This window comes from Somniosus microcephalus, chromosome 2, assembly GCF_052327205.1.
Source record: "Somniosus microcephalus isolate GS21.2 chromosome 2, FLI_Smic_1.0, whole genome shotgun sequence".
Taxonomy (NCBI): domain Eukaryota; kingdom Metazoa; phylum Chordata; class Chondrichthyes; order Squaliformes; family Somniosidae; genus Somniosus; species Somniosus microcephalus.
In genome coordinates, this window is record NC_140988.1 from 389,620,589 (window position 1) to 389,646,475 (window position 25,887).

Below are 25,887 nucleotides of genomic sequence, written 5' to 3' on the forward strand. Positions count from 1 at the left end.
GTATGACTCCAGCCAGTGGAGAGTTTCCCCCCCCGATTCCCATTGACTTCACTTTTACTAGGGCTCCTTGATGCCACACTCGGTCAAATGCTGCCTTGATGTCAAGGGCAGTCACTCTCACCTCACCTCTGGAATTCAGCTCCTTTGTCCATGTTTGGACCAAGGCTGTAATGAGGTCAGGAGCCAAGTGGTCTTGGCGGAACCCAAACTGGGCATCAGTGAGCAGGTTATTGGTGAGTAAGTACCTCTTGATAGCACTGTCGATGACACCTTCCATCACTTAGCTGATGATTGAGAGTAGACTGATGGGGTGGTAATTGGCTGGATTGGATTTGTCCTGCTTTTTGTGGATAGGACATACCTGGGCAGTTTTCCACATTGTTGGATAGATGCCAGTGTTGTAGCTGTACTGGAACAGCTTGGCTAGAGGCACGGCTTGTTCTGGAGCATAAGTCTTCAGCACGATAGCCGGGATGTTGTCGGGGCCCATAGCCTTTGCTGTATCCAGTGCACTCAGCCATTTCTTGATATCACGTGGAGTGAATCGAATTGGCTGAAGACTGGCTTCTGTGATGGTGGGGACCGCAGGAGGAGGCCGATATGGATCATCAACTCAGCACTTCTGGCTGAAGATGGTTGCAAACGCTTCAGCCTTGTCTTTTGAACTCACGTGCTGGGCTCCACCATCATTGAGGATGGGGATATTCATGGAGCTTCCTCCTCCCATTAGCTGTTTAATGGTCCACCACCATTCACGACTGGATGTGGCAGGACTGCTGAGCTTTGATCTGATCCGTTGATTATGGGATCGCTTAGCCCTGTCTATAGCATGCTGCTTCCGCTTTTTAGCATGCAGGTGTGTTCAATTCTGGGCACCACACTTTAGGAAGGATGTGATAGGGTACAGAAGAGATTTACTAGAATGGTTCCAGGGATGAGGGAGTTCAGTTACGTGGATAGACTGGAGAAGCTGGGGTTGTTCTCCTTAGAGCAGAGAAGGTTAAGAGGAGAATTGATAGGTGTTCAAAATCATGAACAGTTTTGATAGAGTAAATAAGGAGAGATGTTCCCAGTGGCAGGGGGCTCGGTAACCAGAGGAGACGGATTTAAGGTGATTGGCAAAAGAACCAGAGGCGACTTGAAGAAATGTATTTTTACGCAGCGAGTTGTTGTGATCTGGAATGCGCTGCCTGAGGGCGGTGGAAGCAGATTCAATAATAACTTTCAAAAGGGGAATTGGAGAAATACTTGAAGGGAAGAATTTGCAGGGATATGGGGAAAGAGCGGGGGAGTGGGACTAATTGGAGAGCTCGTTCAAAGAGCCGGCACAGGCATGATGGGCCGAATGGCCTCCTCCTGTGCTGCACCCTAACCCTAACCCGAAATGCAGTCTATGGTTCTATGATGTTTTCTGATCAGATATAAGTCTGCGGTTTGCTGCTTGGTTCTGCCCTGCAACCAACAGGATATTTGTTTTTTCTTGTTCCAACCCTGATAGAGAAATGAGTCCACCTGTCAGCATTTACCCTTCACACTAAAGATTTTTACAAATACATGAAGAGAAAGAGGATGACTAAGAGCAATGTGGGCCCTTAATGACAGACGCAGGGGATGGTGTAATTGGGAAATGGTAGACTTACTAATTAGCTACTTCACAGTATAGGCTGTGGATTAAAAAAAAGACAGACTTGCATTTCTATAGCGCCTTTCACGTCCCAGAGTGCTTTACAGCCAATGAAGTACTTTTGACGTGTAGTCGCTGTTGTAATGTAGGAAAGTACCAGAGATACAAGGAAAACTAAAAATAAATCAAGGGGAGGAACTAACTCGATTCAATATAAGTTAAAAAAAAAGTGCTGGGGCAAGCTATAAGAATAAAGGTAGGCAAATCTCCAGGAGCCACTGGTTTCCACCCCAGGGTATTGAGAGAAGGAGGTGAAGAAATTGTTGATGTGTTCGTCATGATCTTCCAAAACTCTCGATTCAGAAATTGTCCCCTTGGAATGGAAAACTACCAATGTCATTCCCGATTTAAGAACAGGAGGAGAGAGAAACCAGGAAATTCTAGGCCGATTAGTCGAACGTCAGTTGTGGGGAAATGACCAGAATCTGTTATTAGGGGCAGAGTAACTGAGCATTTGGACAATCTGAGCTGATCAGGGAGAGCCAGCGTGGATTGTGGAGGGTGAGTCATGTCTAACGAACCGAGTTGAATTTTTTGAGGAGATACCTAACGTGGTGGATAAGGGAGTGTCTGTGCATGTTATTTATATGGACTTCCAGAAGACATTCAACAAGGTTCCACACAAGAGACTTAATAAAAATGAGAGCACTTGGAATTAGAGGCAACTTATTGACTTGGTGAGGAGGTAGGAGACAGAGCAGGGATAATGGGTGTGTACTCCAATTGTCAGGATGTGACTAGTGGCCCCCCAGGGATCTGTACTGGGGCCTCAGCTGTTCACTATATATTTATAAATGACTTGGATGAAAGAATCGAGAGCCGTATATCCGAGTTTGCTGACGACACTAAGTTAGGAAGCACAGTAAATCGTGTGGATGGGAACAGAAAGTTGCAAAGGGACATTGATAGATTGTGAGTGGGTAAAACTCTGGCAGATGGAGTTCAATGTGGGGAAGTGTGAGCTCACCCACTGTGGACCCAAGAAAGATTGCTCCGAGTATTCTGTCAATGGTGAGAAACTGGGAACAGTGGAGGTGCAGAGAGATTTCAGGGTCCAAGTACAGAAATCACTAAAAGCTAGAGGACAGGAACCAAAATAATTCAAAAAGCTGCTGGAATGTTGGCCTTGATCTCCCGGGGTCTGGAACACAAAGGGGTGGAAGTTCTGTTCCAGCTGTACCGAGCTCTGGTCAGACCCCATCTGGACACTGCGTTCCGTTCTGGGCCCCGCCCCTCAGGAAGGATCGATTGGCCTTGGAGGGGGAGCAGCGCAGATTCACCAGAATGATACCGGGGCTAAAAGGGTTAAATTACGAGGACAGGTGGCACAGACTAGGCTTGTATTCCCCTGAATGTAGAAGATTAAGGGACTGATCTAATCGAGGTGTTTAAGATGATTAAAGGAGTCGATAGACAGAAACTATTTCCTCTGGTGGGAGAGTCCAGAACAAGGGGGCAGAACCTTCAAATTAGAGCCAGGCCGTTCAGGGGTGATGTCAGGAAGCACTTCTTCACACAAAGGGTGGTGGGAATCTGGAGCTCTCCCCCCCAAAAAGCTATTGAGGCTGGGGGTCAATTGAAAATTTCAAAACTGTGATTGATAGATTTTTGTTGGGGGAGGGTATTAAGGGTTACAGGATCAAGGCGGGTAAATAGAGTTGAGATACAGACATAATCTGATTGAATGGCGGAACAGGCTCGAGGGGCTGAATGGCCTCCTCCTGTCTCTATGTTCCTAAATTCTTTCCTCCCCTGTTCCTCATCCGCCGGACAATCTAATCTGGAATGTTGACAGTTTCTGTCTCAGCCACTAACTGGGAGTGAATCCACAGCCTCACAACTCTATGTGAAGCGGGTTCTCCGGCTCAGTTCTAAATCTCTTCCATTTAATCTCGTATCTCTGGCCTCTCGTTCTAGACCCTCAACTATTGGAAACAGGCTGCTTCTATCCCCCTGTCCCATCCTTTCATCATTTTAAACACTTCTCAATTTTTTGAGGGTGTAACTGGTAGAATAGATAAGGGAGAACCAGTGGATGTGGTGTATTTGGACTTTCAGAAGGCTTTCGATAAGGTCCCACATAAGAGACTAGCGTGCAAAATTAAAGCACATGGGATTGGGGGTAAGTTACTGACTTGGATAGAGAACTGGTTGGCAGACAGGAAGCAGAGTTGGAATAACCGGGTCTTTTTCCGAGTGGAAGGCAGTGACTAGTGGGGTACCGCAAGGATCGGTGCTAGGACCCCAGTTATTCACAATATATATTAATGATCTAGACGAGGGAACTAGATGTAATGGCCCAGAAATTGGTGTCGGGGGCTTCCCGCGGGTGCAAGCCCCCGACCTACACTTACATAGCGCGCCGACATTTGAAGCCTGGCCCTGCGTGGATTTCCTGTCAGTGTCCCGGTTCAGCTCCCGGCGCGCTGTGCTTGCGTGATCCAGCGGCGTAGTTAGTGCGCTGCGTCGGCTGGGATCACGTGAGCACTGGGCAACCAATCGGAGGTTGCAAAAGTTCATTCATGAGTTTGATAGTAAGAACTGTCAAACTCATGAAAACTCCGGGTGCCCAAAACAGTACTTAAACTTCAAATAAAAGTTTTAAAAAATCCCACTAATTAAATGAACTATTAATAACTGTAAAAAACTAATTTAAACAATTATTCAAATTTTTGAAAAACATAATTATTTTTAAAATGGGGTCTAAAAATACACTTACCTTACTGTAAAGTCTTTAAAAATAATAAACCTGTTGAAAATTTTTTCTAACTTTAATTGATAGACCACTTACCTTTTAAAACTAAGTACTTACATCTGCTTTTTTCTCGCGTAAAAACTGGAGGTCATCGCACGGGCAACCCTGCAAAAAAAAAAAAAGGAATTTCAGCGAGCACGCGCAGACTCCTGCGCGCACGCGTTCCACCTCTGAACCCCTTGGTTCAGAGGAAAGGAAATGCCGGTTTTCCGCGCATGCGCTGTGCATGCTGAAAACCGGCACTTCCATCGGGCCCACGCTGCTTACTCACACGTTGGGACCCGAATTACTGGACCAATATCTCCAAGTTTGCAGACGACACAAAGCTGTGTGGGCGTGTGTGCTGTGAGGAGGATGCAGAGAAACTCCAGTACGATTTGGACAGGTTGGGCGATATGGCAGATGCATGACAGATGCACTATCATGTGGATAAATGCGAGGTTATCCACTTTGGTGGCAAAAACAGGAAGGCAGATTATTATCTGAATGGCAATAGATTGGGAGAAGGGGAAGTGCAACGAGACCTGGGTGTCCTTGTGCACCAGTTGCTGGTGCAGCAGGCGGTTAAGAAGGCAAATGGTATGTTGGCCTTCATAGCGAGAGGATTCGAGTACAGGAGCAAGGATGTCTTGCTGCAGTTGTACAGGGCCTTGGTGAGACCACATCTTGAGTATTGTGTGCAGTTTTGGTCGCCTTATCTGAGGAAGGATGTTCTTGCCATGGAGGGAGTGCAGCGAAGATTCACCAGTCTGATACCTGGGATGGCAGGAATGATGTATGAGGAGAGATTGGGTCGATTGGGCTTGTATTCACTAGATTTTAAAAGAATGAGAGGGGATCTCATTGAAACTTATAAAATTCTGACAGGACTAGACAGACTAGATGCAGGAAGGCTGTTCCCGATGGCGGGGGAGTCCAGAACCAGGGGTCACAGTCTAAGGATAAGGGGTAAGCCATTTAGGACTGAGATGAGGTGGAATTCTCTGTCACAGAAGACAGTTGAGGCCAATTCATTAAATATATTCAAGAAGGAGTTGGATATATTTCTTAAGGCTAAAGGGATCAAGGGATATGGGGAGAAGGCAGGGACCGGGTACTGAATTTGGATGATCAGCCATGATCGCATTGAATGGCGGCGCAGGCTCGAGGGGCCGAATGGCCTACTCCTGTTTCTATCCTATTGCCCCATAATCTGCGTAATTCCAAGAGAAAAAGCCCCAATTCTTCAGTTTTATATTTACATTAAAACTCATCTCACAGACAGTCCTGCACTTTGAGCCCAGTCTCCTGATCTCATTGCACTGGTCACCCTACTGGGGTTTGGCTGTCCACCAACAAGAGTCTAACACTGAGCACTGACTGGTTAATGGTGTGGGATCCTCAGGCAGTTGTGCCTGGTGACTGACCGCCCTCAGCGGTGACTCAAACCCTGGCCGGGGCATAGCAGACTGCTATTTTACTGTTGGTGCTGACAGTTTCACGGTTTAATGTGCAGTTTCTGGTTCCTGGCAGGAAGAACATATCAGTGATGAGCTCTATAAATTGAATAACAGGAAGTGCTATGAGGCAAGTGTTTCTCAGTAAGTGACTTCTGCTCTTGGGCGAGATGAAGCAGTGAATTCTGTTTAAATGGACGGGTGTAACCACAATGCGGGGGCGGGCAGGGGGGTGGTGGTGTAACAATAGAATCTGAGGATGTGTGATAGTGAAAAGGGAAATAGGACAATCGACCTCTAGAACAGGCCCAGACATGAGCTGAGGAACCCCCCAGTGGGGGAGAGCTTTGGGATCCAGAGTCATCTGTTCCTCCCGCGCTCGCTCCACGCCGTGTCTCAAATTACTCGCACACTGTCCCAAAATGTTTTATTCTGAAAGAAATCGATCTTATTTACATATGAATCAATACTAACAGCTGCCACTATCTTCCCAGGGAGGAGCCTGTTCCATCGGTTTACCACCCACTCACTGAAATAACCTTTCTACAACAACAACTTACATTCATATAGCACCTTTAACATTATAAAACGCCCCAAGGCGCTTCACGGGAGTGTTATAAAACAAAACCAAGCCAGATAAGGAGAAATTAGGGCAGGTGACCGAAAGCTTGGTCAAAGAGGAACATCTTAAAGGAGGAGAGAGAGGTAGCGAGGCGGAGAGGTTTAGGGAGGGAATTCCAGAGCTTAGGGCCCAGGCAGCTGAAGGCACGGCCACCAAAGGTTGAGCGATTATAATCAGGAATGCTCAAGAGGCCAGAATTGGAGGAGTGCAGATATCTCGGGGGGGTTGTGGGGCTGAAGGAGATTACAGAGATAGGGAGGGGTGAGGCCATGGATGTTAAGTCTGTGAATTATTTAGTTAATTAAGACACAGACTAATGAGTAACAATAAAAACAGGTCTTTACTGGTTGGAGGTAGGGACTATACTGAATACAAGATTACTGCACAGTGCTTATATACCGGTGTGTTCACCCCCGGTATTACGCCTACAGCAGCCTGAGAAAGTAGTACATCTCTTAAGGTGGAACAGGCTTAAGCTCTCTTAAGGTGGAACAGGTTACATACACAACACTCCTCCCTTCTTAGCTTTATAGTCATCCCCCCCATTTAACATAACGTAATAACATATATACATATATAACTTCATGTTTAACGTAACATATCACAGATTCAGTCTCTGCGGAAAACAGTTCACAGATTCAATCTCTGTGGTGTAGTCGGTTCACGTTACTCATTCAATAGTCCTTTCATGGATTTAACAGCTTGAACTTCCGAACTGATTTGGCTCCGTTCGGAGGGACCACGTGTGTGATCTGGTAGAGGTGATAATGGTTCAGATGGGTCATCTTCTGTTTTTCCTTTTCCTTTTCTGCTTCTTGGAGACTCTCTGGGCTCCATTGTCAGCTGCCACAGCTGCCAGCTGCATGCGCAGTTCCTCCTTCTCTTCCTCCTGTTTCCGTCGTAGAGCCAGCTTCTCCCGATGTTCCGTAGACTTTTGGTGCTCCTCCATGATTTCTGCACTTTGGGAGTCGAAGTTACAAGCTGGGCAGGACAGGACATCGTAATATTCGGTGCCGTCCACCAGGTCATGGTAATATTCGGTGTCGTCCTGAGCTAGACCAGTGAGAGGGTCGTCTATTTCCTCCATACCCAGCTGGACGTTAGCCAGCTCTTGTTCCAAATCCAGACATCTTTCCTGAAGAGACTTCTTCATGTGTACCTCTGCATCCAGCTTTTTCTGGGCTTTCAGCAAGTCGTTTACTAGTGACCTCATTTGTGATTTTAATACTTCAACTTCCTTTGGAGATTGATTGATCGGACTATGCAATCCCTCTACCGGAGCAGCTGTTTCAGCGGTCTGTTGTTCTACATTGACGTGAGTCAGCGTACTTTTGGCATCCAATGGCTGCTCTGTTGCAGTCGTTTCAGTCTGTGTCGTCACATCAGCCATCTCAATGACTTTTGAGAGCTCCGAACCCTTTTCCTTTGAAGATCGCAGCTCGTGTTCAAGTTTTTCCCATTTCAGAGTCTTGTCCCTCAGCATATGAAGGAGTTGGCTGACCGTTAACTCTTCTGACACCAGATTATGGCACGCACCTTCAGAACCTGAATCAGCTTTGATTCGTTCGGCCTCCTCGCGCAGATGGTTGGTGTGCTCCTGCTCCATTTTCTCCATCAGTTGCTTCTGTTGCCTTTCCAGATTCTCCCACTCTGTAACAAAGAACTTTTTTATTTCATTCATCTCTTGCTCAAAACGGCGAATCATTTGTTCTAATTGCTGTTGTAGTTTGAAATGGAGTTGAGTTCGAGCCCAGTGTCCCTCAAGAATGTGCATATCAGTAGACTTGACAGACTCAAAATTCTCTGTTAAACTATGTTGTTGTTGCTCAGTGGAATTCTGTGCTGAAACTTTGTCTTTTGCACATGGGTTGGTCTTACCATCATCAGTTCTAGATTCTGGGCTGATTATCTGCACCGAGTTCTCACTCTTTATGGCTTTTAGCGAATGCCAGTCCATATTTATGTTTCTAAACCACTCCTGGCCTAGTAGTGGTGGACCTCCCTCCGGTAGCACATATAAGTCCATTATTTGACTTCCTTCGCCCTTGTTGGCCACTGCAACCTTTATTGTCCCGATGGGGTACACTCTCTGCCCCGTGTAGGTTGTCAATATAATCTCCGTATCCTGTAGGGGAATATGTTGGAATAACCTTCTGTAATCTTTCTTATTCATGACCGACAATGCCGATCCAGTGTCCAATTCCATTTTTACTTGGACTCCTTCTATCTGAAGAGTAACCCAAATTGTCTGGAGGTCTGCACCCTTACCAACGTTGAGTACCCTTAAGCTAGCCAGTTCAATACTGCTTAAGCCAGCCAGTTCATTACTGCTAGCGTCTGAATCGGACTCCTGTTCGGCCACCTTGTGTACCTTTGCGTATTTCCCTTGCGGTGACTTCTTGTTGCTGGTCTTCTTCCCTGACCTGCATACTCTAGCTATATGTCCAAGCTTACCACATGTTCTGCATTCTTGGTTTTTAAACCAACACTGGTTCTGATCATGCGTTGTCTTTCCACAACGATAACATTTAACAGAACTCACACCCAATTTGTGTGCACTGAGCTCCGGTGACCGTAGCTGCATTACTGCCGTGCCTCTCGCTGCGGCTTCGTGTGCTGCTGCCATAGTGACCGCCTTCTCAAGCGTCAGCTCATTCTCCTCGAGCAGTCGCTTTTGTGTATCCTGTTTAAATAAACCACACACAAATTTGTCTCGTAGTGCATCTGTCAATCCCGTTCCAAACTGGCAATATTTCGCTAATTTACGCAATTCCAGCAAATATTTAGCATTGCTTTCATGCTGTAGCTGCCTTCTGTCGTAAAATTTAAATCGTTCCGCTAGCATCAGCGGCGTGGGGTTTAGATGATCTTTCAGGACAGTAACAATCTCATCGAACGTCTTATCCGCCGGTTCATCTGGTGGTAACAGGTGTTTCAATTGCCCGTATGTCTTCGCACCCATTAAATTTAATAATGTTAGAGCTTTATCTTGGTCACGAATTTTATTGGCCTTACAATAATTTTTTACTCTTTCAACATATATGGCCCAATCTTCGAGGTCACTATCAAAGGTGCTAATATTCCCGTGTTTAGGCATTGTAGATTTGCAATTTCTCAGATTTTATTTTCTTTACTTGTTATCAAAGATGGCGGCTTCCCGCTCTTGCCGTCGTCCTCCGCCCACAAAATGGCGGTTTTCCCGCGCTTGGCGGTCTTCACCCGTCCCCCGACGCTGTCTGTAAGCCCGAGTGCGGCCCTTATCTTTTATGCGATCGCTGATCGCGAAGCGGCTCCCGACCGAAGCGGCTCTCGGCCCTTATCTGGAGTGCGATCGCTGGCTTGAAACGCCTCCCGCTCGAAGCGGCTCTCGCGCCCTTATCGCAGATGCGATCGATTTGAAAGCGGCCCGGCCCTTATCTGCCGATCGCTATCGCCCTGTACCTCTGTCTTCCCCAGCCCTGTCTTCTACTCCGGTTCACAAGCTGATGGAGGCTTCAGGGTCCTAATGCCTGTCGCTTCCAGTGGGGTGGTGAGTGGTGAGGTTTGAAACCTCTCTTCAACCGCCGTGGAATAACTGCCGCAGGGTAAGAACCTGACTCGTCGCCAGTGTTAAGTCTGTGAATTATTTAGTTAATTAAGACACAGACTAATGAGTAACAATAAAAACAGGTCTTTACTGGTTGGAGGTAGGGACTATACTGAATACAAGATTACTGCACAGTGCTTATATACCGGTGTGTTCACCCCCGGTATTACATCTACAGCAGCCTGAGAAAGTAGTACATCTCTTAAGGTGGAACAGGCTTAAGCTCTCTTAAGGTGGAACAGGTTACATACACAACAATGGAGAGATTTGAAAACAAGGATGAGAATTTTAAAATTGAGGTGTTGCTTAACTGGGAGCCAATGTAGGTCAGCGAGCACAGGGGTGACGGCGAACGGGACTTGGTGTGAGTTAAGACACGGGCAAGTATCCTGGAACCAAGCGAGTGCAGTCCCACCCAGCTGGATGACGGTGGAGAGGCGTTGGAGAAGGATGGCGTGGTCAACCGTGTCAAAGGCTGCAGACAGGTGGAGAAGGACGGAGGGATAGTTTACCTTTGTCACAGTCACAGAGGATGTCATTTCGGTCCTGTGGCAAGGACGGAAACCTGATTAGAGGGATTAAAACATGGAATTGCGGGGAAGATGGGCAGGAATTTGGGAGGCGACAACACGTTGAAGGACTTGAGAGGAAAGGGAGGTTGGAGATGGGGCAGTAGTTTGCAAGGATGGAGGGGTCAAGGGTTGTTTTCTTGAGGAGAGGGCGATGACGGCAGATTTGAGGGAGAGAGGGACAGTACCTGAGGAGAGAGAACTGTTAACAATGTCAGCTAACATGGGAGCCAGAAAAGGAAGTTGGGTGGTCAGCAGATTGGTGGGAATAGGGTCGAGGGATCAGGAAGTGGGTCTCATGGACAGGATGAGCGTGGAGAGGTCATGAGGGGAGATCGGAGAAAAACTGGAGAAAGATGCAAGTTCAGGATTAGGGCAGGGGGGAACATAGAAACATAGAGGATAGGAGCAGGAGTAGGCCATTCGGCCCCTCAAGCCTGCTCCGCCATTCATTGAGATCATGGCTGATCATCCAAATTCTGTACCCGGTCCCTGCTTTCTCCCCATATCCCTTGATCCCTTTAGCGTTATGAAATGTATTCAACTCCTTCTTGAATATATTTAATGAATTGGCCTCTACTGCCTTCTGTGGTAGAGAATTCCACAGGTTCACCACTCTCTGGGTGAAGAAATTCCTCCTCATCTCTGTCCTAAATGGCTTACCCCTTATCCTTAGACTGTGACCCCTGGTTCTGGACTCCCCGACCATCGGGAACATCCTTCCTGCATCTAGTCTGTCTAGTCCTGTTAGAATTTTATAAGTTTCAATGAGATTCCCTCTCATTCTTCTAAACTCCAGCGAGTATAAGCCCAATCTCTCCTTATACGTCATTCCTGCCATCCCAGGTATCAGCCTGGTGAATCTTCGCTGAACTCCCTCCACGGGAAGAACATCCTTCCTCAGATAAGGCGACCAAAACTGCACACAATACTCAAGGTGCGGTCTCACCAAGGCCCTGTACAACTGCAGCAAGACATCCTTGTTCCTGTACTCAAACCCTCTCACTACGAAGGCCAACATACCATTTGCCTTCTTAACCGCCTGCTGCACCTGCATGCTTACCTTCAGCGACTGGTGCACAAGGACACCCAGGTCTCGTTGCACTTCCCCTTCTCCCAATCTGTTGCCAGTCAGATAATAATCTGCCTTCCTGCTTTTGACACCAAAGTGGATAACCTCACATTTAACCTTGGGGTAAATTTGGCCCAGTGGGCTAGGGGAAGGGAGGGAAGTGGCAGAGGCAGTTGAACGGATGGTCTTAATCATAGAGAGAAAGAGGCCCATGGGCTCCTCACACTTGATTAGTTTTTAATTTACCCCCCACTTCTAGCGGAGGCCACGTGCTCTGGTCTGACTGTTCTGAACACGGCGAAGGACAAGGTTGGTCTGATAAGGCTATTATTTGTCTCCCTGAGATTGGTCATAAAGCCAAGCATTGAATTATCACTGATTTCCGCACTGTGTAACACAACCCAAAGCTGTTTGAGAAGATCAGTGATGTCTGTTACTACAGTAACTTCCTGTTGCCCTCCTGACTCACCGCAATAGAGAAATGGGCTGGAGATGTGGGAGAAAGAAAGATTCGCATTTCTATCATGACTTTCACGACCTCAGAATGTCCCAAAGTGATTTACAGCCAATGAAGTACTTTTGAAATGTAGTCACTGTTGTAATGTAGGAAACACGGCAGCCAATTTATGCACAGCAAGCTCCCACAAACAGCAATGTGATAATGACCAGATCATCTGTTTTTATGATGTTGTTTGAAGGATAAACATTGGCCCCAGGACACCGGGGAGAACTTCCCTGCTCCTCTTCGAAAGAGTGCCATGGGATCGGTTTACATCCACCTGAGAGGGCAGACGGCCTTAGTTTAACATCTCATCCAAAAATCGCCACCTCCAACAATGCAGCACTCTCAGTACTGCCCCAGCGACAGTGCAGCGCTCCCTCAGTACTGCCCCTCCGACAGTGCGGCGCTCCCTCAGTACTGCCCCTCCGACAGTGCAGCGCTCCCTCAGTACTGCCCCAGCGACAGTGCAGCGCTCCCACAGTACTGCCTCTCCAACAGTGCAGCACTCCCTCAGTACTGCCCCTCCGACAATGCAGCGCTCCCTCAGTACTGCCCCTCCGACAGTGCGGCGCTCCCTCAGTACTGCCCCTCCGACAGTGCAGCGCTCCCTCAGTACTGCCCCAGCGACAGTGCAGCGCTCCCACAGTACTGCCTCTCCAACAGTGCAGCACTCATTCAGTACTGCCCCTCCGACAGTGCAGCACTCCCTCAGTACTGCCCCTCCGACAATGCAGCGCTCCCTCAGTACTGCCCCTCCGACAGTGCGGTGCTCCCTCAGTACTGCCCCTCCGACAGTGCGGCGCTCCCTCAGTACTGCCCCTCCGACAGTACAGCACTCCCTCAGTACTGCCCCTCCGACAATGCAGCGCTCCCTCAGTACTGCCCCTCCGACAGTGCAGCACTCCCTCAGTACTGCCCCTCCGACAATGCAGCACTCCCTCAGTACTGCTCCTTCGACAGTGCGGCGTTCCCTCAGTACTGCCCCTCCGACAGTGCGGCGCTCCCTCAGTACTGCCCCTCCGACAGTGCAGCGCTCCCTCAGTACTGCCCCTCCGACAGTGCATCGCTCCCTCAGTACTGCCCCTCCGACAGTGCGGCGCTGTGGTAAACCACTGTTTGTATTCCACTGTGTACATGCCTGGACATGCCTCGGCTGACTCCTCCCACAAGTCCTCGTATAAAGGTGACTGCTCCCCAGCCCCCTTTGTATTCTGGACCGGTCGACCACTCGAGGCAGACCTTCATTCTTTTGTTAATAAAAGCCTTTAGTTACTCTCTTAACTCTCAGTCTTTTATGAGTAATTGATAGCGCATCAATTTTATTAACAAATTTTTATAATGGAGAAGATCCTCACACCAGCATGCCTGGACTTAGATCATCGGGAGGAGGACTCATCCACCAAGTTTACTCACTGGCTTAAGTGTTTCGAAAAATTCCTGACCGCCTCCGCAGCAATCAAATCGGACGAGGACAAACTGGATGTCCTGACCTCCAAAGTGAACCACCGAGTGTACTCGGTCATCCAAGACGCGACCTCGTACGCGGACGCTATCAAGCTCCTCAAGGACCAGTACACGCGCCCAGTGAACGAAGTGTACGCCAGGCACCTTCTGGGGAGTCGTAAACAACAACCTGGGGAATCGACCGTGGAATACCTTCAGGCACTGTCTGTGCTTGGCCGGGCCTGTGGTTGTAAGGATGTAAAGGCCGCCGTGTACACAGAGGAACTTATCCGGGACGCTTTTGTAGTGGGCCACAGAACCAATTACACCCGACAGCGACTGTTGGAGCAGAGTGACCTCGACCTCAACAAGGCCTCTGAACTCGCACTATCACTGGATGCAGCCTACCGGGGCATGGATGCCTACTCCTCTGCACCGTGGATGCCGCGGGGAATGACAGCCTGGGACACGGTAGGACCGCCTCATAGCGCCGTGCCACCCCAGCCACACCCCAGCAACGGCCCAACTACCGCAGCAGTGTCCCAAGGCCAGACAGCAGTGCCCCAAGGCCAGAAATGCTACTTCTGTGGCCAGGCAAAACACCCCAGAGCGCGCTGCCCGGCGAAAAACGCGATCTGCTCGGGCTGCGTGAAGAAGGGACACTACGCTAACGTCTGCAGGGCCAAAGCCACCCCGAACCCCAGCAGCGCCGCGTGTGGGCCATGCGGGCCGCCATCTTGGGCCTCCCCGGCCATGTGCGAACCACCGGTACAGCAGCCATTTTGGACGCCTCCAGCCACATGGGGATCATGGACGCCGCCATCTTGGACGACAGCCGGAACGCAGCAGGCCCCCAACACTGCCTCATCTGATACCCGCAGCGACACACCAACCCCTACGCTGGCATCCGTTACACTGGACCAAGCGAGACCGCACCAGCTGGCCAGCTCCACAATGGACATTAAGGTAAATGGCCACGATACAATCTGCCTTTTTGACTCTGGGAGCACGGAGAGCTTCATCCACCCCGACACGGTGCGGCGTTGCTCTCTCCCAGTCCTGCCTGCGCACCAGCGGATTTCTATGGCCTCCGAGTCCCAGTCGGCGGACATCGGCGGCTACTGCGTAGTGACACTCGTAGTAGACGGGACCGTGTACGATCATTTTAAACTTCTGGTCCTGCCCGACCTCTGCGCTGCCGTCCTGCTGGGGTTAGATTTTCAGTGCCACCTTAAAAGTGTTACGATGGCGTACGGTGGACCCCTACCCCCACTCACAGTCCGCAGCCAGCAGCTCCCAAATTGCCCGCCGCGCACCAGGTGCAACCTCTCCACACTCAGAGTCACCCCCCCCCCCCCCCCGACTGTTTGCTAACCTCACCCCCGACTGTAAGCCCATCGCCACAAAGAGCAGGCGATACAGTGCCGGGGACAGGGTTTTCATTAAAACCGAAGTGGAGCGGCTCCTGAAGGAAGGGATTATTGAGGGCAGCACCACCCCCTGGCGAGCCCAGGTCGTGGTCGTTAAGACCGGCGAGAAGCAGCGCCTGGTCATCGACTACAGCCAGACAATAAATCGCTACACCCTGCTGGACGCCTACCCACTCCCCCGCATAGCTGATATGGTCAACCAGATCGCGCAGTACCGCGTCTTCTCGACCATTGACCTGAAATCAGCGTACCACCAGCTCCCTATCCGCCCTGAGGACCGCCAGTATACTGCCTTTAAGGCAAACGGCCGCCTCTATCACTTCCTTAGGGTTCCCTTTGGCGTCACCAACGGGGTCTCCGTCTTCCAAAGGGAGATGGACCGGATGGTAGATCAAAATGCGTTGCAGGCCACTTTCCCATATCTGGACAATGTGACCATCTGTGGCCGTGACTTGCAGGACCATGACGCAAACCTCGAAAAATTCCTCTGCACCGCCCAACTCCTGAACCTGACATATAACAAGGAGAAGTGCATATTCCGCACAAACCGCCTCGCCATCCTTGGCTGTGTTGTGGAACACGGAGTCATCGGCCCCGACCCCGACCGGATGCGCCCCCTTATGGAACTCCCACTGCCTCAAGGCCCTGTAGAGGTGCCTAGGGTTTTTCTCCTATTATGCCCAGTGGGTCCCCTACTATGCGGACAAGGCCCATCCGCTGATCAAGTCCACCTCTTTTCCCTTGACGGCAGAGGCCCGCTTAGCCTTCCACCGTATCAAGGAAGACATTGCCAAAGCCACCATGCACGCAGTGGACGAATCCATCCCCTTCCAGGTGGAAAGCGACGCGTCCGACTTTGCCCTGGCCGCTACCCTCAATCAGGCGGGGAGACCCGTGGCCTTCTTTTCACGAACCCTCCAAGGCCCGGAGACCAGACACTCCGCTGTTGAGAAGGAGGCCCAGGTGATTGTGGAGGCTGTGCGTCATTGGAGGCACTACCTGGCCGGAAAACGATTTACCCTGCTCACTGACCAACGTTCAGTTGCTTTCATGTTTAACAACAAGCAGAGGGGCAAAATCAAAAATGACAAGATCTTGAGGTGGAGAATCGAACTTTCCACCTACAATTACGAGATCTTGTACCGGCCCGGGAAGCTCAATGAACCCCCGGATGCGCTATCGCGTGGCAGCTGCGCCAGCGCGCAGATCGATAGACTGCGGGCCCTCCACAATGACCTCTGCCACCCGGGGGTCACCAGGTTCTTCCACTTCATCAAGGCCCGCAACCTGCCTTACTCTATTGAGGAGGTCAGGACCATGACCAGGAACTGCCAAGTCTGCGCTGAGTGCAAACTGCACTTTTATAGACCAGACAGGGCCCACCTGATAAAAGCCACTCGCCCCTTCGAGCGCCTGAGCGTTGATTTTAAAGGGCCTCTCCCCTCCTCCGACCGCAATGTGTACTTCCTCAATATTATTGATGAGTACTCCCGTTTCCCGTTCGCCATCCCCTGCCCGGACATGACCAGTGCCACGGTCATTAAATGTCTGAACGACCTCTTCACCCTGTTCGGTTTCCCCAGCTATATCCATAGCGACCGGGGCTCATCGTTTATGAGCGACGAACTCCGTCAGTACCTGCTAACTAGGGGTATTGCCACAAGCAGGACCACCAGTTACAACCCCCGGGGGAACGGACAGGTGGAAAGAGAAAATGCGACAGTTTGGAAGGCCGCCCTGCTAGCCTTAAAGTCTAGGGGCCTTCCAACCTCCCGCTGGCAGGATGTGCTCCCCGATGCGCTCCACTCTATTCGGTCACTGCTCTGCACTGCCACTAACGCCACCCCTCATGAGAAAATGTTTGTCTTCCCAAGGAAGTCCACATCGGGGACATCGCTACCGCCATGGCTGACGTCCCCAGGGCCGGTCCTACTGAGAAGGCACGTGAGGACCCATAAAACGGACCCCCTGGTCGAGAGGGTCGACCTCCTCCATGCCAACCCCCAGTATGCTTACATTGCATACCCGGACGGGCGGGAGGACACAGTCTCCATAAGAGACCTTGCACCCTCGGGGGCCGCAGTAACCCACTACTCACTACCACCCCGCCCCCCCACGATCCGATATCCAGCCCCAGCAGACGGCAGGCCTGGGCCCAGCGACCCGCTCGACACCTACGAGGACGACACGCCTGTGCCACAGCCTACGCGGGACTCGACGCCGGAAGCTCCACTACCCCTGCCGTTGCCACGCCGATCACAGCGGCAGACAAGACCTCCGGAGAGACTCCAATACACTAACTTTTAATACACTTCACCCCGCCGGACTCAATTTTAAACAAGGGGTGAATGTGGTAAACCACTGTTTGTATTCCACTGTGTACATGCCTGGACATGCCTCGGCTGACTCCTCCCACAAGTCCTAGTATAAAGGTGACTGCTACCCAGCCCCCTTTGTATTCTGGACCGGTCGACCACTCGAGGCAGACCTTCATTCTTTTGTTAATAAAAGCCTTTAGTTACTCTCTTAACTCTCAGTCTTTTATGAGTAATTGATAGCGCATCAGGCGCTCCCTCAGTACTGCCCCTCCGACAGTGCGACGCTCCCTCAGTACCGCCCCTCCGACAGTGCAACGCTCCCTCAGTGCTGCACGAGCAGTGTCGGCCTGGATTATGCGCTCAGGTCTGTGGAGTGGGGGAGGTCTACCTACTCACAACTGAGAGCTTGAGACAAGGCAGGAGCTGAAGCGGAGGAGCCAGGGGACAGGAATTCTCACTTTAGGACAATTGGAATTGTTGTTTGTGAGTTGGGGGATGAGAAACTGCCACAACTTAACTGCTGTCGGAGTGATTAGACTGACGGCAACACACGAGGAGACCAGTGATGACTGATTGGATGGAGGGGTCGGGGAACCACAGGAAGGCTGGGCTGGAACTGTTGAAATTCCATTCCATTGCGATGCAGCAGTCAGTCCCAGACACAGCCGACAGCCTCTCCTTTTTTGGTGAAAGCAGGAGAGCTACATTTAGACAGCTTGGCCATTGGCTGCTGTCCGGGAGTGTGAGGAGTGAGAGAGCCCAGATCAGCGGGCAGAGTCAGCGGGGAGCGTCTCCCAACGACACCGGGCTGGGGGAGCGCCTCCCAACGACACCGGGCTGGGGGAGCGTCTCCCAACGACACCGGGCTGGGGGAGCGTCTCCCAACGACACCGGGCTGGGGGAGCGTCTCCTAACGACACCGGGCTGGGGGAGCGTCTCCCAACGACACCGGGCTCAGGGAGTGTCTCCCAACGACACCGGGCTGGGGGAGCGTCTCCCAACGACACTGGGCTCGGGGAGTGTCTCCCAACGACACTGGGCTGGGGGAGCGTCTCCCAACGACACCGGGCTGGGGCAGCGTCTCCCAACGACACCGGGCTGGGGGAGCGTCTCCCAACGACACCGGGCTCGGGGAACGTCTCCCAACGACACCGGGCTCGGGGAGCGTCTCCCAACGACACCGGGCTGGGGGAGCGTCTCCCAACGACACCGGGCTGAGGGAGCGTCTCCCAACGACAGCGGGCTGGGGCAGCGTCTCCCAACGACACCGGGCTCGGGGAGCGTCTCCCAACGACACCGGGCTCGGGGAGCGTCTCCCAACGACACCGGGCTGGGGGAGCGTCTCCCAACGACACCGGGCTGAGGGAGCGTCTCCCAACGACAGCGGGCTGGGGCAGCGTCTCCCAACGACACCGGGCTCGGGGAGCGTCTCCCAACGACACCGGGCTCGGGGAGCGTCTCCCAATGACACCGGGTTCGGGGAACGTCTCCCAACGACACCGGGCTGGGGGAGCGTCTCCCAACGACACCGGGCTGAGGGAGCGTCTCCCAACGACACCGGGCTGGGGGAGCGTCTCCCAACGACACCGGGCTGGGGGAGCGTCTCCCAACGACACTGGGCTGGGGGAGCGTCTCCCAACGACACCGGGCTCGGGGAGTGTCTCCCAACGACACTGGGCTGGGGGAACGTCTCCCAACGACACCGGGCTGGGGGAGCGTCTCCCAATTACACCGGGCTCGGGGAGTGTCTCCCAAAGACGCCGGGCTGGGGGAGCGTCTCCCAATTACACCGGGCTCGGGGAGCGTCTCCCAACGACACCGGGCTGGGGGAGCGTCTCCCAACGACGCCGGGCTGGGGGAACGTCTCCCAACGACGCTGGGCTCGGGGAGCATCACCCAACGACACAGGGCTCGGGGAGCGTCTCCCAACGACACCGGGCTCAGGGAGCGTCTCCCAACGACACCGGGCTCGGGCAGCGTCTCCCAACGACACCGGGCTCGGGGAGCGTCTCCCAACGACGCCGGGCTGGGGGAGCGTCTCCCAACGACGCCGGGCTGGGGGAGCGTCATTGAATAGTTTGGGTGTTAAGCTCTTTGTTTCATTCACAGTCAGCTGATTGGTTCAGGTTACACAGAGACGCATTACGAAGAGGATGGAACACGAGTGACGATCGCCCCAAATTACACGGTGAGTCGGGGGGGGTCGGGGTGTGGTGTTGGGGGTCGGGGTGGCGTCGGGGGTCAGGGGGTGGTGTGGGTGCTGCCGGGGGGTGGGGTCGGGGGTCCGGGTGCACTGACCACCTTATTGGCCTGAATTCCTGGACCTGGGCCAATTTATTGACCTCGTTGGACAATGTCAGGTGACTTGAACTAAACCTGTCAATTCTGAGATTGTTGTCGTCATGTGATCTTTGTGTCATGTGACACCTCATGCCCTCTGACCTCACTGGAATGGGGGTCAGTTCATTGCTGGTCAGTCGTGGAGCCGACTAATTTGAATGGATATAAATACTCACTTCTGCAGTTTCCAGCTATTGTTTCTATTAAACACTCTCCTACCCTCAGCACTAGTGCAACAGTGCACTCGATATAAAATGGCTTGCTATCATTGAATCCCCGGGAGTGACTGGGAGCAGGAATCCCCCGAGTGACCGGGAGCAGGAATCTCCCCGAGTGACCGGGAGCAGGAATCCTCCGAGTGACCGGGAGCAGGAATCCCCCGAGTGACCGGGAGCAGGAATCCTCCGAGTGACCGGGAGCAGGAATCCCCCGAGTGACCGGGAGCAGGAATCTCCCAGAGTGACCGGGAGCAGGAATCCCCCGGGAGTGACCGGGAGCAGGAATCCTCCGAGTGACCGGGAGCAGGAATCCCCCGAGTGACCGGGAGCAGGAATCCCCCGGAGTGACCGGGAGCAGGAATCCCCCGGAGTGACCGGGAGCAGGAATCCCCCGGGAGTGACCGGGAGCAGGAATCCCCCGGAGTGACCGGGAGCAGGAATCCCCCGAGAGTGACCGGGAGCAGGAATCCCCCGGAGTGACCGGGAGCAGGAATCCCCCGGGAGTGACCGGGAGCAGATATCCCCCGGGAGTGACCGGGAGCACGAATCCCCCAGAGCGACCGGCAGCAAGAATCCCCCGGAGTGACCGGGAGCAGGAATCCATCGGGAGCAGGAATCCCCCGGAGTGACCGGGAGCAATAATCCCCCAGGAGTGACCGGGAGCAGGAATCCCCCGGGAGCAGGAATGCCCCAGGAGTGACCAGGAGCAGGAATCCCCCGGGAGTGACCGGGAGCAGGAATCCCCCGGGAGTGACCGGGAGCAGGAATCCCCCGGGAGTGACCGGGAGCAGGAACCCCCCGGGAGTGACCGGGAGCAGGAATCCCCCGAGTGACCGGGAGCAGGAATCCCCCGAGAGTGACCGGGAGCAGGAATCCATCGGGAGCAGGAATCCCCCGGAGTGACCGGGAGCAATAATCCCCCGGAGTGACCGGGAGCAATAATCCCCCAGGAGTGACCGGGAGCAGGAATCCCCCGGGAGCAGGAATGCCCCGGGAGCGACCGGGAGCAGGAATCCCCTGGGGTGACCGGGAGCAGGAATCCCCCGAGAGTGACCGGGAGCAGGAATCCACCGGGAGCAGGAATCCCCCGAGTGACCGGGAGCAGGAATCCCCCGGGAGTGACTGGGAGCTGGAACCCCCCGGAGTGACCGGGAGCAGGAATCCACCGGGAGCAGGAATCCCCCGAGTGACCGGGAGCAGGAATCCCCCGGGAGTGACCGGGAGCAGGAATCCCCCAGAGTGACTGGGAGCAGGAATCCCCCGGGAGCAGGAATCCCCCGGAGTGACCGGGAGCAGGAATCCACCGGGAGCAGGAACCCCCCGGGAGTGACCGGGAGCAGGAATCCCCCGGGAGTGACCGGGAGCAGGAATCCCCCGGGAGCGACCGGGAGCAGGAATCCCCCGGGAGCAGGAATCCCCCGGGAGCAGGAATGCCCGGCTGATTTTTGCCCTTTCCTAACAGGCTACTACGGCAACCCAGTGGAGATGTGAGCGAGCAGTGTGAGTGATCTGATTAAGCTGAGCTAACCAATGGTGTTTGAGGGTGAGGTGTGACTGTCTGTTGTCTCTCTGTCCAGGGACACTGTCTCTACCAGGGTCGTGTGAAGGGTCAGGAGGACTCGTGGCTGGCGCTCAGTCTCTGCTCCGGTGTCAGGTAAGACGGAGGTCATGGAACATCCCCACTCAAAGGAGCTCTGCAAACAGGGTAGAGGGCAGAGGGCATAGGGCAGAATGAGGCCAGTCATGTGACAGATCTCTTGGCACACTGGTTGGTCCAAACAGGAAACACAACCCCATCCGACTCAGTGGGGGAAAAATTCAACGTCCTTAATTGAGGGGGCGGGAGGAGTTTCAGTTCGCGGAGGGTCAGAGGTCAGTGCGGAGAGTCAGAGGTCAGTGTGGAGGGTCGGGGGTTGGTGCGGAGGGTCGGGGGTCAGTGCGGAGGGTCAGTGTGGAGGGTCAGCGGTCAGTGCAGTGGGTCAGCGGTCAGTGCGGAGGGTCATTGTGAAGGGTCAGAGGTCATAATATGATTGAATTCTTCATTAAGATGGAGAATGAAGTAGTTGACTCAGAGACTAGGGTCCTTATTTAAATAAAGGAAACTACGATGGTCTGAGGTGCGAGTTGGGTAGGATTCATTGGGGAATGTCACTCAAAGGGTTGACGGTGGATAGGCAATGGCAAACATTCAAAGACAGCATGGATGAACTACAGAATTTGTTCATCCCAGTTTGGCATGAAAATAAAACAAAAAAGGTGACTCAATCGTGGCTAACAAGGGAAATTAGAGATAGCATAAGATCCAAGGAGAGGACATATAAATTGGCCAGAAAAAGCAGTAAACCTGAGGATTGGGAGCAGTTTAGGATTCAACAAAGGAGGACAAAGGGATTAATTAAGAAAGGGAAAATAGAATATGAGAGTAAGCTAGCTGGGAACATAAAAACTGACTGTAAACGCTTTTACAGATATGTGAAGAGAAAAAGATTGGTGAAGTCAAGCGTAGGTCCCTTGCAGTCAGAATCAGGGGAATTTATAATGGGGAACAAAGAAATGGCAGACCAATTAAATACATATTTTGGTTCTGTCTTCACAAAGGAGGACACAAATAACCTCCCAGAGATGCTGGGGAACATAGGGTGTGATGAAAGGGAGGAACTGAAAGAAATCAGTATTTGTAGGGAAATGGTGTTAGGGAAATTGATGGGATTGAGGCCGATAAATCCCCAGGGCCTGATAGCTACATCCTAGGGTACTTAAGGAAGTGGCCCTAGAAATAGTAGATGCATTGCTGATCATCTTCCAACATTCGATGGAATCTGGAACAGTACCCATGGATTGGAGGGTAGCTAATGTTACCCCACTATTCAAAAAAGGTGGTAGAGAGAAAATGGGGAATTACAGACCGGTAAGCCTGACATCGGTAATGGGGAAAATGCTAGAATCCATTATAAAAGATGTAATAGAGCACTTGGAAAACAGTGACAGGATCGGACAAAGTCAACATAGATTTACAAAAGGTAAATCGTGCTTGACTAATCTACTGGAATTTTTTGAGGATGTAACTGGTAAAATAGATAAGGGAGAACCAGTGGATGTGGTGTATTTGGACTTTCAGAAGGCTTTTGATAAGGTCCCGCATAAGAGATTAGCGTGTAAAGTTAAGGCACATGGGATTGGGGGCAAGGTATTGACTTGGATAGAGAACTGGTTGGCAGACAGAAAGCAAAGAGTTGGAATAAACGGATCTTTTTCCGAGTGGCAGGCAGTGACTAGTGGGGTACCGCAGGGATCGGTCCTTGGACCTCAGCTATTCACAATATATATTAATGATCTAGATAAGGGAACTAGATGTAATATCATAGAGTTATAGAGTCATAGAGTTATACAGCACGGATAGAGGCCCTTCGGCCCATCGTGTCCACGCCGGCCATCAAGCCCTGTCTAATGCCATATTCCAGCATTTGGTCCGTAGCCTTGTATGTTATGGCATTTCAAGTGCTCATCCAAATGCTTCTTAAATGTTGTGAGGGTTCCTGCCTCCACAATCCTTTCAGGCAGTGAGTTCCAGACTCCAACCACCCTCTGGGTGAAAAAGTTCTTTCTCAAATCCCCTCTAAACCTCCCGCCCTTTACCTTGAATCTATGCCCCCTAGTTATTGACCCCTCTACTAAGGGAAAAAGCTCCTCAGCATCCATCCTATCTATGCCCCTCATAATTTTGTACACCTCAATCATGTCCCCCCTCAGCCTCCTCTGCTCCAAGGAAAACAAACCCAATCTGCCCAGTCTCTCTTCATAGCTGAAGCGCTCCAGCCCTGGTAACATCCTGGTGAATCTCCTCTGCACCCTCTCCAAAGCGATCACATCCTTCCTGTAGTGTGGCGACCAGAACTGCACACAGTATTCCAGCTGTGGCCTAACCAGTGTTTTATACAGCTCCATCATAACCTCCTTGCTCTTATATTCTATGCCTCGGCTAATGAAGGCAAGTATCCCATATGCCTTTTTCACCACCTTATCCACCTGTTCCGCTGCCTTCAGGGATCTGTGTACTTGCACACCCAGATCCCTCTGACCCTCCGTCTTGCCTAGGGTCTTACCATTCATTGTGTATTCCCTTGCCTTGTTAGTCCCCCCAAAGTGCATCACCTCGCACTTTTCCGGGTTAAATTCCATTTGCCACTGTTCCGCCCATCTGACCAACCCATCTATATCGTCCTGCAGACTGAGACTACCCTCCTCGCTATTTACCACCCTACCAATTTTTGTATCATCCGTGAACTTACTGATCATACCTTTTACATTCATATCCAAGTCATTAATGTAGACCACAAACAGCAAGGGACCCAGCACCGATCCCTGTGGTACCCCACTGGCCACAGGCTTCCAGTCACAAAAACAACCTTCGACCATCACCCTCTGCCTTCTGCCACTAAGCCAGTTTTGTATCCAATGTGCCAAGGCACCCTGGATTCCATGGGCTCTTACCTTCTTGACCAGTCTCCTGTGTGGGACTTTATCGAAGGCCTTACTGAAATCCATGTATACCACATCCACTGCATTACCCTCATCCACACACCTAGTCACCCCCTCAAAAAATTCAATCAAATTAGTCAGACATGATCTTCCCTTGACAAAGCCATGTTGACTATCCCTGATTAATCCTTGCCTCTCCAAGTGGAGACAAATTTTGTCCCTCAGAATTTTTTCCAATAATTTTCCTACCACTGATGTTAGGCTCACTGGCCTGTAGTTCCCCGGTTTTTCCCTACTCCCCTTCTTGAATATCTCCAAATTTGCAGACGACACAAAGCTGGGTGGGCGTGTGTGCTGTGAGGAGAATGCCGAGAAACTACAGGATGATTTGGACAGATTGGGTGATTGGGCAGAAGCATGGCAGATGCAATATAATGTGGATAAATGTGAGGTTATCCACTTTGGTGGCAAAAACAGGAAGGCAGATTATTATCTGAATGGCAATAGATTGGGAGAAGGGGAAGTGCAACGAGACCTGGGTGTCCTTGTGCACCAGTCGCTGAAGGTAAGCATGCAGGTGCAGCAGGCGGTTAAGAAGGCAAATGGTATGTTGGCCTTTGTAGCGAGAGGGTTTGAGTATAGGAACAAGGATGTCTTGCTGCAGTTGTACAGGGCCTTGGTGAGACCACATCTTGAGTATTGTGTGCAGTTTTGGTTGCCTTATCTGAGGAAGGATGTTCTTGCCATGGAAGGAGTTCAGCGAAGATTCACCAGGCTGATACCTGGGATGGCAGGAATGACGTATGAGGAGAGATTGGGACGATTGGGCTTGTACTCGCTGAAGTTTAGAAGAATGAGAGGGGATCTCATTGAAACTTATAAAATACTGACAGGACTGGACAGACTAGATGCAGGAAGGATGTTCCCGATGGTCAGGGAGTCCAGAACCAGGGGTCACAGTCTAAGGATAAGGGGTAGTCCATTTAGGACAGAAATGAGGAGGAATTTTCTCACCCAGAGAGTGGTGAACCTGTGGAATTCTCTACCACAGAAGGCAGTGGAAGTCAATTCATTAAATATATTCAAGGAGGAGTTGGATATATTTCTTAAGGCTAAAGGGACCAAGGGATATGGGGAGAAAGCAGGGACAGGGTACTGAAATTGGATGATCAGCCATGATCGCATTGAATGGCAGAGCAGGTTCGAGTGGCTGAATGGCCTACTCCTGCTCCTAGCTTCTATGTTTCTATGTCAGTGTGGAGGGTCAGGGGTCAGTGCGGAGGGTCAGAGGTCAGTGCGGAGGCTCTGGTCAGTGCAGAGGGTCGGTTGTCTGCGGAGGTCAGTTGGGTAGGTCAGAGGGTCGGAGTCTCGGTGGTCAGTGAGGAAGTTCATTGGGTATGGTCGGAGGTCAGTGGGGAGGGTCGGGGGTCAGT

The 25,887-nt window shown here is 51.7% G+C and overlaps 1 protein-coding gene across 1 annotated transcript in view; it reads left to right on the top strand.

Moving 5' to 3' along the window:
- The window catches only part of adam19a (ADAM metallopeptidase domain 19a), a 279,529-nt gene that overhangs the window by 115,434 nt on the left and 138,208 nt on the right, over positions 1–25,887 (top strand). The window contains exons 5-6 of the mRNA XM_085967554.1: positions 19,527–19,605; positions 21,553–21,629. Of these exons, the coding sequence (XP_085823680.1) occupies positions 19,527–19,605; positions 21,553–21,629 (156 nt within the window). The remainder of the gene's footprint in view (positions 1–19,526; positions 19,606–21,552; positions 21,630–25,887) is intronic.